Here is a 13,444-nt window from a genome sequence, read left to right on the forward strand (position 1 = left end):
AAATTAAAAAATTAATATAACCCCAGTATTTCTGGGAAAAAGAAAAAAACCTTTCTTCACACTGCGGGTGAGATGAGGGGCATCTGGATCTGCTGGGTTGTGTATCCAGAGGTTGGCATCCTTGAGAGTAAGGACGATTTCAGGGTTGTTCTGGATTGTATGGGGTGGATGTGTCATATTTCACGTCAGTTAGTACCACAGCAACAACAACACAAAAACAAATCCTGGAAGAATTCAGATCCCAGCCAATGGCCCTCTTGAGATAATACTTAATATAATAAAATTTCAGCAGAGCCCAAGAATTTGGATCCCTCTGGAGTTTTAATGTATCTGATTTGGGTCTTCTGATCCAAAGTAGAATTTCAAGGCACCCGTAATTAACTCCCTTTGTCTTCATTGTTTTTTGTTAAACGAAGACCTTGACTCAATTTATACTAGTTAAAATAAGGACATTCTGACTTCTAGTCAGCTAATGAAATGTGGGAATATTCACTTTATGATTAATTGACTGCTATCTAAATCTCATAACATTTTGATCATCTCTGCTTCGTATTTCTAGTCTCATGGGTCCCTCTTCCTTCACCCTATGTAGGCAGCTTCATTTGTATTAATAGGAAATATACATTAAGATAAAAGGTCTCTCTAGACACCTGCGATGGCGGAGTTACATAATTTGAATTTCAGGGGAATGCAATCTTAGGTTAAAATAGAAATTCCAAGATGGTCTTTTCATATAACAAATTTAAGAATAAAGAATTAAGCAACTTCAGATTTTTTAGAAAACTGTCTTTTAGACCATACCTAGAAATCTTTCCCCCAATTTTTGTTGAGTTTTTATTGACTTTCATCTTTGTCTGTTTTTAGAGGCAAAAGCACAAGCTTAGTATTATAATAAAATATCCTGTACAGATATCAAAATGAGCACTTTTTTCTGAAATGAAGGTAGAACATGTTAGTAACAATTTGAGTTTACATAGCCCCATGATTCTATAACTACCAAATAACCTCGGACTTCTGCTCAAAAAATGAATATCCTCTAATATCTAGAATTAGATAAAGAGAAGCTTTACCTCCTAGCACCTTGGATTTTTTCCCTTCTATTAACTTTTATACCTTCAGAAAAGGCACGCTGAATTTTCACTAGAGTGGATCGATTTTTATCTGAAAGAAATTTCATGCCTTAGCGTAGCAGAAGGTAGCGTCTTCTGTAACAGCTGATAATTTCATCTCATACAAGGCACGGAGCATGAAGACTTGCTCTGAAGTATCTACGGATGACAGGGGAAAGCCGGGCTGCAGAGGCATCGAACACAAGGGATCTCGTCCTGCCTTGGCCACCACTCGGCCTGACCCCGACTCCAGGCTCCTCCTGCATGACACAGGGCTTGCCCTAGAGCAGCGGTTCCCACAGTGTGGACCGGGCACCCTGGGGGCGCTTCCTTCCTTTGAGGGATCCCACCAGATCAAAATTATTTTTTTTATAGTATTAAGGTATTCTGCTTTTTTTTAATTTCATCCTCTCACAGGTACACAGTGGACTTTTCTAGAAGCTACACAGCACAGGATGTTATAACACACTGAATGTAGAACCTGCGGTTATAACAGATTGAATGTATGAAGCCAGACATTAAAGAGATTCGCAAAGATATAAAACTCTTTTGCTAAGTATTTTTTTCTGTCTTGGAAAATATCATTACTTTTTATTTTTTAAATGTTGTTTATGTTACCCGTCATTTATTTATTTATTTTTATTGACATATAGTTGACTTACAATGTGGTGTTAGTTTCTGGTGTACAGCATAGTAATTTGATCATACATTTATGTACATATATGTATTCTTTTTCAGATTCTTTTTTGTTATAAGGCATTACAAGATATTGAAGATAGTTCCTATTTTTAATGAATTAATAAGTAGACCTTTAAAAAATTTCTCCAGTTTAATTTCTAATATGGAAACCATCAGTAAATACAGCTAACAGAAACAAAAGTTCTTTGGGGCCTTTGAGAATTTTTAAGAATGGAAAGAAGTCATAAGAGCAAAAAGTTTGAGAACAGCCACAGGAGTAGGGGAACCTCTCAGGAGTCCTTCAACTATAAAACCCCATGATTCTGAGATTGGGAGGGTCCATGGACAGGAATTCCAATGACAAGATGGAGGTGAATCTATGAACACAGAAAATCGGGACAGTCCTGTTTGGCAGTCCATCCTTCTCCATTTGGGCAGCTGTCATTTGTTCCTCCTCTGCTGTCCGACCTCCTTGCCAATAGCCCACACCCACGCCAGCCCATACAGAGAAGAGGGGAAAAGCCGTGGGTGTTGTGAAAGGCTTGTGAAAGAACTTACCTTCTCCCCCGGCCCCAACCCCCGGACTGTGATCAGCACATTCCTGAGCACCAGCCCCTCTACTTATTGTTACAAGGACCTTTCCACCCCAGGGGTCACCACACTGATCCCGCCCAGTAGGATGGCCAAAGTAGGTGGGTGAGCCAGCAGACCCCAGACGAGTGCACCATGAAGGAACATTCTAGAACTTTGCCTTGCTCAGGCCTTACTCAAACTCAAGAGTGTGGTTCTGGGGCCCCTAAGGAATGCTTACAGCTGGAGATTGGCATTGTCCACAGTTGGACAAGTGAGCACCAGCACAAATTCCATCCGGCAGGAAGCATGAATAGTCTTCCACAGAGCATGAGTTCACTTTGTAATTATCAAAAAGTAAGAACACCCAGAATCTATCCTCACCGGAACCGGAACCGGAACCCTTGACACATACTGGGGATTCTTCACTATCGCCAGTCATCCTCCATCACAACCGCTAAAACTGGGGAGCTGCACTTCCTCCCGGCTCCGGCTCCTTCAAAGTCTGTGCTCCTCCCACTCCCAGCCACACCCCAGCTCCCTAACTCGCAGCCTGTTTCCCCATGCATAAAATCTGACGATCATTCCTACAATTTAAGGCCAAGGTGGAGACTGGACTCAAGGATGCAAATGCTCTGTCTGCTATTATTTTTATCTGCTGGTGAATCCCGCAGCAACACTCGCTGACCCAGGACCACCCCCGGGACCAGCGCTGCGCTCTGTACACCGCGGGGCGCCGAAGCCAGTTTGGAAACCTCCTTCCCTAGCTGAGCGCTTCACAGTTTTCAAAGCACTTATCTCATTTGGTCTCATTTTTTCCTCACAACAACGCTGGTGATTCTCACCAACCCTAATGAAGAAAGCAGAGAACTATATTTGCACTGCAATTATCATGTCGCCCCAAATGGGAGTCCTCCTTTTGGACTACATTCTTATCACTACATTTAGCTCAGTTTTGTTGTGTTTTGTTGTTGTTTTTGTAAAACCAGACCACAGTGCTCACTTTAAATTGCTAAAATCCACTCTACACCAATGTGCAGAATATATAGCAGCTGATTTACAAGGAAGTCACGATCCACACCTGCCACATGCCCAAGGCTGCCGATGGGAAAAAAATGTAAGTAGCTCCACAATTCACGGGGTCTTACCATTTTCGCCAGGCGTCTTGTCTTTTCCATTGGTTGCCCCAGCTCCTTGTCGCTAAAGGCAGTTAAGAAAAAGAGAGAAAAGAAACTGTTATCAGACATGTTTCAGAATTATTTTTCTCCCCCTTACTGTTTCAGATACCTCTCGCATCGTGTCGAGTTCTGTGTTACCTCAGCTCAGGTGGTTAAAGTGTGATGCTCATGAAACTAAGATTCACCCAAGAAAGGAGCTGCTGAGATTCCACAGGCTGCTTCCCTCGACCAGGTTCACTGCTTTGTGAATGTAGTTCACTGGTCACAAGGGAAGCCAGCTGGGGGGCTGCTGATGGAGCACAAGCTTGCTGAAAAATATGAGGGAACCAGCCAAGAGTCTGTGCCGAATGTGAGAAGGTCAGAACTGTCGCTTTTGACGGTGATTTCATTGCTATGTTCTTATTCTCATCGCTGTGTTCAATGTCTTATCTTCAAATAAGTTTTAATTAACTAAAAACATCTTATGTCGACAGTCAGAGTTTCTCCTATTGTTGAGTTATTTTTCTGTCGGTGTTTATGCCTATTCTGTGTATTCTCATTCTGCCAGGTTGACTCAAAGGATGAATACTTTAAGGTTAGTCTTGAAGCTTCAGGAAAGAGTCTCTGGCTATGTGGTCTGGGGAGCCTTGAGCAATGCATTACCTATGCAGACATAGAAGCGTGTTTTCTAAAGCTTATCCAGCTACTGTTTTTAAATAACACGTTCAGAATTGTTCTAGTCTGTGGAGAGAGAAGTATTTTGTCAATCTAATTTCCTGGTCATTATCAAAAAATATGCTCTTTGAAAAAATTGAAGCAAATGTAAAGTCTCTAACTTTCAGGGAGAAGAAATGAGTCCAGGCAGAGAGCCTGATTTGTCCAAGGTCACATAGCTAATTGGTGGCACAGTCGAGACTGGAGACTGGACTTCCCTGCCAAGGTTAGCGTCTTGCAGGAATCGTCATTGTTATGTAACTGTCTGAGCAGGATCCTGGAAGGAGAGGCAGGGCACCGCACAGGGAGAAAAGCAACACAGGTGGCTCCCACCGGCGGTAAGCAAGCATGCCCTCACACTTTATATTTGGGTCTAAGACTTCAGCCTAAAAACAATAGCAAAAAATAATAATCACTTTCCATCATTGTTCAATGTTGTCATGAGAAATTCTCAGGTCCTTAGCCAACCCTTGATTAATGGTGGCTGAATCATCTGGGAGGATCTTGCTTTCAAGTTCTGATTAGTGTAAATAACTAGGGTGAATGACGTAGACTTAGGTTAACAAAGTCAACCACCCTGTGTACACTCATCACCTTGTGCAGATGATATCTCGAGAGAGAGGCAAAGTCAAGTCTCCCGTTTATCATCAGCCCCACCACAAACAGACACACACGCACACACACACACACACACACCCCATCCCAGTCCATGCGTATGCAAACGCCCACCCAGGTCGGGTTGGGAGGGGGTGATGCTGTGCCTCGTAAGGAGAAGAAAAACCACTTGTCTCCGGCAGGAAGGGAAGGGAAGGCAACAAGCTGGAAAGGTTAGCTTTTGAGGGTTCCTTCTTCACATTTAATTTGAAACATCTTGAGTTTTCAGAATCCAGACCTGCCCACGCTCCCGTATAAAAAGAAGGTTGCAATTGTTAGCCAAATATTAATTGTTTTTCAATAAACTCCTTTTAGTTTCCCAGCTCATGGCATTATTATCTAAAGCACTCAATCTGTAATATACATCCTCTTGATTTTTTTTTGATTTTTATTGATTTTTTATTTTTAATGGAGGTCCTGGGGATTGAACCCAGGACCTTGTGCAAGCTAAGCGTGCGCTTTACCACTGGGCTATACCATCCCCCACAACACATCCTCTTGATTTAAACCAAATTACACATTTCTTAAATAGAGCAGATTGGCAGGTAAATTGCCACTTTCTTCTTGCCTGTGCAGATTTCGTCTCCTCTTTTCAAACGCAAAGTTGGTAAGTTTGCTGCCTGCGATGGAAATCTGATCGCCATTGTGAAGGGTCAAATCACTGGGGGCTGAACTAGTCCAGGGTTTAAACCCTCCATCCTTCCCCACAGAATTCATAGATGACTTGGAAAACAAAGCAAATTCCGCAGAATAAAAGGACAGGGTTTTAGAGATGAATAAAGTCAAATTAAATGTTATACAAGTGCAAATTAGGTGCCCACTCAACCCAACTCTCTTCAAAGACCTTAGCCATCGACAGCTTTCAAATGTCATGAATACTTCATTCCATAAAAGATCACCTTTTAGAAATCTGAAGAAAAGCAAAATGAAATGTGCTCAGGGGAGAAAAGGACTCCCTTTTTTAGGATTTCTAAGACGAGCTTTTGTGTGAGGTCTTATTTGTTGGAGGCAAAATGAAGCCGATCGATGTCATAAGGAGATGCTGTCTTGGATCAGAAGATGATTCGGACAAAAGAGAACTCGTCGTTGAAAGCATCTCGTTCCAGAGTTCGTCGAGACCTCGAGACATTTTTAAGGCAATGCTGAGAGCAGTAGGGGAACTATCCAAGAGCTTTCCTACTCCTGCGGGCTGTGCTGGTCACCACACATGATTGTTTTATCACCAGGTGAGGTGGCTGAAGTTCCTCTGACCCATTCTGGAGAGGACCTGAGTCAGGCTGGGTGCTGGGTCCCGAGGCCGGACATCCTCCAAGTGCCCCTGGGCACCACAGGCTCACTGGACTCTGATAACAGCCCTAACCAGGTAGATACTGTCACTGCCCTCATCGGCCTCGCTCTGCACATTGTACACTAAGGCAAAGAGAGGACTTGCTCAAGGTCACACAGCTGGGAGGTGGCAGAGACAGAACCCCAACCCAGAGACACTGGCACCGGAGTTTCCCCTTGAACCACTGAGCCTGCGCATCTCCCAGTGACCTCCTGAGACCCTCCCCCTCGGCAGGTGGGGAGATCCCTGCGTGAAGGTCAATGCGACCTCATTAGCACCCTCAGGCAAGAGTTTTAAGGACACTTGACTTAACCAGAAGCAGCAGAGACAAACCAACAGTCAGGGGCTCAGTTGCAGAGTTGTGGTGAGATCTTTTTTAAAGTTTAAATAACACAAGAACTCAGAACTAGATTCTCTAAAAATCAATGAATGGATGGATGTTCTCCGAAAGTCCAGTAAGAAAAAGGTTCTCTTTCACAAAGTGATAGAGGTTAGCGCCCTGGGGGGACGAAGCTGCCTTTACTCCCCACCTACTCTTGTCCCCAAGCGAGAGAAGACCCTCCATCCTTGGCCCCACCGTGAGTTCATCACCCGGAGAAGCTGTGTTGCCTGAGGAAGGGACGCAGCCACACCTCAAGACCATCATCTGTTCTAACTAAACTGACAACAAGATCAAAGGCTAAAGGGAAAGAACACTATGAACTGTCTTCAGAGCAAACCCTGATGTGAGATTCTGGGATTCTGAGGGCTTCTCCAGCAATTTCAGAAAGAAGTCAGTGTTATCATGAGAACCACCACTGCGTCGTTTAGTTTGCACATCAACACGGCCTCATGCGCTAGCATGCGCAGAGGGCAAAAAACTCCTCTCTGATCAGTGAAATGTACACAGCCACGAGGACCAGGTCAAAGCAGATGTGTCAGCTGCACTGTCGAAATGGTCTAGAAAACCAAGCACCAGTGTCTCTGAACAGCCTCCCACTTGTGCCACCCCACACCTTCTTATCAGCAGAAATGTGCTTCCATGTTTTCAAACTGATCTAGGGAGTCAATCGTGATGGCTGCCCAGATCAGCAGTGGTGGAAATCTATGGGCTTTTTATTTTTTTTCCTTGGTGGGGGAGCAAGTGCAGGCAAAAAAAATCAGCATCAGTTTTAACAACAGCAAAACCAGAGCCAGGTCTCCTCCCAATTCAGTTCCCAGGAGCCTGGCCCTGGTTCTTGCCCCTGGTCGTGGTGCTTGGCACAGATGTCCTCCTTCAGGTACTTCCCTGGTCAACTCCAGCCCCACTTTTGCCCTAACAACCTCAGGTTCATAAAACAGTCCTGTGTGGGACCCTCCCCAGCATCGTGTCCCACCACAGACCTGGGACCTTCCTGCATCCTCTCCTAAGCGTCTAGAACCGCCCCTTCCTTCTCTGCTGCCTACGTGTCTGGAAGAACTCTCTCTGCTGCTCAAGCCAGCTCCGCGCCCACCTCCTCGGGACGCTGGCGTTCCCACTCCACACACATCAACACCACGTCCCTGTCACCGTCCCCAAGGCCTCTTTAAAGTACAGAGGGTCTTGGGGGGGGGGAGGGTATTTCACACAGCTTGTCTGTACGATCACTAATCCTAGACCAGCAAGAAAACCGCTGGTCTCGTTAGAACACAGACGCATTTTCCTCAAAATCCCCTCTCCTTCTCTGTTGCCCTTGTTTCACAATTAGGACGTGCTGGGTCCCCATCTAAGGATACGACACAAGTTTAAAGCACAACGCAGAAGTCGCCTTCGTGAGCACACGCTGGTGGCTGGCACGCAGGCTGGGAGGTCTCAGGGAACGAGGCAGCACCACGGCCAGAAGAGGTCTTCTCTGGGTCCTCAGCCCTTAACCCTGGCCGGGCAGCTCACACGGGCTCAGAAGGGAGGTTCCCTTCTCCAATGACCTCAACAAATAAGAGGACAGCGTTCCAGAATTTCATAAACCCCAGTGAATACGGGCTTCATCTAAATGAGGAGTGAGTATGTATCGCTCCTTCTGGTAATCCAGCAGGTGCCAAGTGTTCATAAAAAGGCAGGACTGGCATTGAAAGGGATGATTTTTGAAGTGGTTTTTCCTGACAGCCCCCTTGCACCGAGGGCTTCAGGAAAAGAACAAGGAATACATCACAGCTCGGGTTCCCGGGAAGCGGAGCCTGAGGCTATGCCGTTTGGGCTACAACTTTGTTGGAGAGGGAGATGCCGGAAATGAGGGGGTCAGGATGGGAAGTGGGGCCAGGAGAGCCCACGTGAGGACTCGTCATCCACGGGCACGGCCAGGCACACCCAGACCCCTGACCCTGCACCACCCTGCACTGCACGCGGTGACAAACGTGTCTGGGGACAGCCCTCTGGTGAGGGGGGAGAGTATCCCCCAGCTCCTGTCTCTCACTGGTCCGAGATGAGCACCACGGAGCTCAGGACCTGATGCTTTCAGACTGGGCCACGTCTCCAACTGGGCATCTGGCCGGGACAAGGAGGAAGCCCCACAGCAGGAGGTGGAGAGGCAGTGACACGCGGCGTGGACGGGCGGTGACGTGCTGTCACGTCAGACCTGCTCGAAGCCTGCGGAAGCCATGCCAGCTGGCCACCCGCAGGGGCCTCCCTGGTAGGGTCTGGAGTGACTCAGGAGAGGTGTCTGACTCAGCACATCAACTTGGCTGCGGGGCTCTTTTCAACCAAGTTGCAAAGTTACAGACAGCCCTTCCACGCTAGACACGCCACAGTGGAACAGGCCGCACCAGCATCCCGGTTCCTAACTGGCTTTGGAGCCGTTTCTTCCCGGACTTTGAGCTTAGAGAGGGCATCACCCCACCCCTTCTAGGCTACGCCGAGGAGCTGTACGCACGGCAGTTAACACCCGTCTTAGCGGTGTCAGCTCGAATAGCAAGTGTGCTGGCAGCCGGACCATCACAGACAGACTCAAAAATAATCTCACTGCGTGCTCATCACAAAGCCCATGCGCCTGTGAAAATGAGTGGCTCTGTTACTCCCCCCCCCCTTCCTCCTTGTGAAATCTGCTACAGAGTCTTAGTGTTCTTGGAGTGGTCACCGTCGGCTAAGGTGGGTGGAGCATTCGCCTCAGGCACGGAAGTTAAGAGGGAACCAAGAAACTCGTTAATCAAGACAGCTGCTGCAGGGGAGTCACCTCTATGTGGAACCTGGAAAACAAAAACAGTCAGACTCATAGGAGCAGAGCAGGACGGTGGCTGCCAGGGGCTGGAGTAGGGGAAAGGAAGCTGGTAAAAGGGTACGAACACACAGTTGTGAGTTAAGTCTGAGGATCTCGTGTGTAACACGGGGATGGTAGTTGGGGCCACTCAGTTGTGTAACTGAAATTTGCCAGAGAGTGAAACTTAAGGGTTCTCGCCAAAAGGAAGGTAAATGGATGCAGTAATTAACCCGATGGTAGGAATCCTTCCACAATGTGCACGTGTATCAACTCATCTGGTGGTGTGCTTCAAGTATGTTTTATTTTTCAATGAAAGCTGCAAAAAATAAATAAATACTATTTTAATGCAATATTCTAGAAAATCAAAAGTGCTGCAGGGGGAGGGTAGACCTCAGTGGTTGAGTGCCTGTTTAACATGTATGAGGTCCTGGGTTCAACCCCTGGTACCTCCATTAAGAAATAAATAAACAAATAAACCTAATTACCTCCCCATCAAAAAAATAAAAATAAAAATTTTTAAATTTAAATAAAAATAAAAGTACTGCAGAAAGTCATGATAAAGGAAATACCAAAATTTACATAAAGACAGGATCGATCCTATTACTAATACTTCTTTTGCCTGAGGTTCCTGCACGGCTCCACCAGGCACTGGTCACATGTTTCCCTAAAGCAAGTAAAAGATTCAAGAAGTCAAGTGATTTCAAGGATTTAGAAAATTATTTTAATACGGTCTTTGAAATCCCCCATTTACAGCTGTCTCAAGGGCCATGGCTGTAGGTTACGACTCTGTGCTGTCATTCTGCCAGTTTTTATTATATGATTTCTAGAATACTTCGGTGGAGAGTCCCATCTTTCATGCTTTGCCGATGATACCCATAAAACCGAGTACGCCAACCACACGTCATGTGGGAAACGGAATCACAAACACCTGCTTCCTCGTTAATGCGGACTCAGAACCCCAGACAGATTATGTCTGCTTGGAAAAGCATTCAGCCAGGACACGCTGTTTCATCTTTAGGATAAAACACAAGTTCCCATTAAAAGACATTTATTTTTCATTGCAGAAAGTTGAAGAGAATAAAATGTGAAACGAATTCCAGTAGGTAAAATTTGGGGCACAAATGACAGTCCAAAAATATTTTCTGAATTGACACCTATACCATTTAATTAGACAAGCCTGCCTTCACTCCAAGAACTTGGCTTGGTATTTGGTGAGATTTGACTTGACTGGAGGGTCACCACTTCCAAAGGCCCCTTAAAGTTGGGGAACCAAGAGCCTCCTGAAGCAGTAAGGGTCCCAGGCTATCCCCAGGGTCCCCAGAAGTCCCCAGAGTTCCCCCCAACTCTTCACCCCTCCTTCCTCCATCTCCCCAAGCAACTCGCCCACTGTGTCACAAAATTTTGGAAAGAGCTCCAAGCATGCATTTGCTTTGGCAACACTGGAGAAAATACAGCAACTGCCACAGAGCCAGGTCCACAGGGGACAAAGGACAGAGGGGCCCTCAGAGGGCTTTGGCTCATGGAGACATTTCTTTTCAGCACCGTGACTGAACCAGCAGGGGAGGAAGTGAAGGGGCTCCTCACCGTCCTGGGTCAGCCCGGCACTGCTGCCACGTGCGGGAAATTCCCCAGTAAGAGGACTTCGGTCTCTCCCAGGCTAAGAAATAAAAGGTTGTTTTCAAAAGCAGATAATCAAAATTATGTACCTTCACCAACGTGCAAGATCACTGGCAGTGAAAGTCATGGATTCAGTGTCAGACAGAGACCCAGACTCAACCCATGGGGTGACTCGCTCCTGGACTAATGGTTTACTTATCCTTCGATAATCAGGCACTGGGCCGGTCCCTGAGGGTCCCCAGGAGAAGGGCACATTCTCTGACATCAGTTGGCTCATAGCCTGGAGGGACTGACGGAGACTAAACCAGCTATTTCAAATGGTGGATGAGACTTAACCCAGGATGACCAAGGTCAGGGTCAGGGGCATGGGCAAGGGTCCCCCAACTCACATTGGAGTGGATGGGGGAAAGGGGGGTTCCCCATCTTGAGGGAGGAGTATGAGTCACCACCAGCTGTGCGAGGCTGGGGAAACCCTTATCAGAGTCTGCGTCCCCTCCGTCTGAGAAGGACAGATCATAACCTCAGGCTCCTACTGGTCACATGTAGGCACCTGACATGCAGTAGGCATGCCCTCCCCGCTCACCCGTCAGTGACAGTGCTTTCCAGAAGAGGCATTATTTGGTGACATCAAGTGGATAGCATCCCTGTGTCAAGAGAAAAAGTCAGTCCTTGTTTCCAGGCATTTTTCTTTTTTTTTTTTTAGCATTTTCCCCCTGTTCCCAATATCTGGCCTCCCCTGGACTCTATCTACCACTTAGCTGCAGAGATTTGGCCAAAGAAAGAAAGAAAGCGCCACCCTGTTCCCACGGCGGCTTGGAGGCGCTTGTTAGCAAGTGCTGCTGAGCCCCGGCTCCCCCGCTGGATGCATTTGCTCCTAAGTCATTTTTCTCTGGGGCACTGTCTTCCTTTCATGCTGTCGCATCCTGAAATTCAGACTGCAAATGGGTTCAGGGACTCTGGCGCCCCTGAAATGATAGCATCGTGACAAGCAGTTCCTCAGGTGGGTCATAAATAAGGGGGAAAACACCAATCCGCATGTCTTTTTCATAGACTGCACTCAGGGACCGGGAAGTTTCATATTCTTTGCAGAATCAATACCCTGCCCAGGAGAGACACCAAGACGGGAACCAGCCCCAAAGATCTCAGTCCACCATTCTGAGCATCTTTTTCTGTGCTTTCTTTTGATCACCGTGTTTATAAAAAAACAAAAAAGCTTGTTTCTAGGGTATTATATTTAATGTTTTATTGACAAAAGATCGTGAGTCTCTCAGATGAAATATCAGGCTTTCAATGAACAGAGGAGGGAGACCAGGGCGATCACACAGGGAAATAGGAAAAACAGCCCAGGCGGCCACCAGGCGGCTGTGACTGCTTGGGGCCACCACAGTCATGAAAGGAGTGGCTTCTCAGAGACATCAAAGGCACACCATTAAAGGCCTTTTGCAAATCAAAGGCCCCGAATTTGTCTGAAGAGCGGAAGAGGCTTTTATGCCAACATTTTGTGATCAAGACAGAATAGATTTAATTTCTTGTCACTGATATTTTAAAATCATCTATAATTCTCCCAGTAATATTTTGAATATGGAGCATTAAAAAAATCCCCTAATTTAATCCCTAACGGTGTGAAAAACAATGTCAGATGAGAATTTCAGCTGGAAGGGTTCAAAAGAAAGAAAAAAAAGTTGATTAAAAACAAAATGATGGGCTTTCAGTGGCAAGTGCATTAGCCTTTATAATTCTTCCTAATTCTTCCTCCTCTCGCCCTCACCTCTGAAAGACCCAAATAATTCTGCCTCAAATGCTATATTCAGCTCCGAGCATTTTTATCCTGACCTTTATGGTAATAGAAGTAATTAGCCTTGCTGTCGGTAGGCAGGCCTTTTATGAGAGAGCCTTCATTTTTAGGGATGTGTGGCTTGTCTTGCTGCAGTTTGCTTGATACTTTATCCCATAGCCATTTATTTTTAAATTCGTGTTTTCTACCCTTAAAAATCTCTGTGTCAATTTTCTTTCTGAATACACTGTTTTCTATTTATAAAAGTGAGATATGGTCACTATGAAAATTTTGGAAAATAAATGAACAAAGAGGAATTTAAAAACTACTTATAATTCAGAAATTCAGAGTCCATCCATGTTAATATTCTGTGAAATATTCTGGAGTATTTGCTTCCCATTCTTTTCAACATGGACACAGGTAGATACAGCTTCTGTTTTATAAAAATGGTGGATGACACCTATACAGTTTCACAACCAGTGAACGTTGCCATTTAAAGAATAGTTGCTGTTTAACGGCTTCTGTGTGGGATCCTTTCATTTTATCCATTGTATCGACATGATGACATGGTGTCCTATGACTTCATCATGGGATGAGTGCATGTCCTATGAAGGTCATTTCCAGTAAACACCTCTACGTTTCAAATCCATGTATCT

General features: G+C 45.7%; 1 protein-coding gene across 1 annotated transcript in view; it reads right to left on the reverse strand.

Moving 5' to 3' along the window:
* Nucleotides 1–13,444, reverse strand: part of PCP4 (Purkinje cell protein 4) — a 54,766-nt gene that overhangs the window by 26,086 nt on the left and 15,236 nt on the right. Inside the window, exon 2 of the mRNA XM_032462928.1 lies at nt 3,506–3,557. Coding sequence (XP_032318819.1) covers nt 3,506–3,557 — 52 coding nt within the window. The remainder of the gene's footprint in view (nt 1–3,505; nt 3,558–13,444) is intronic.

This window comes from Camelus ferus, chromosome 1, assembly GCF_009834535.1.
Source record: "Camelus ferus isolate YT-003-E chromosome 1, BCGSAC_Cfer_1.0, whole genome shotgun sequence".
NCBI classification, from domain to species: domain Eukaryota; kingdom Metazoa; phylum Chordata; class Mammalia; order Artiodactyla; family Camelidae; genus Camelus; species Camelus ferus.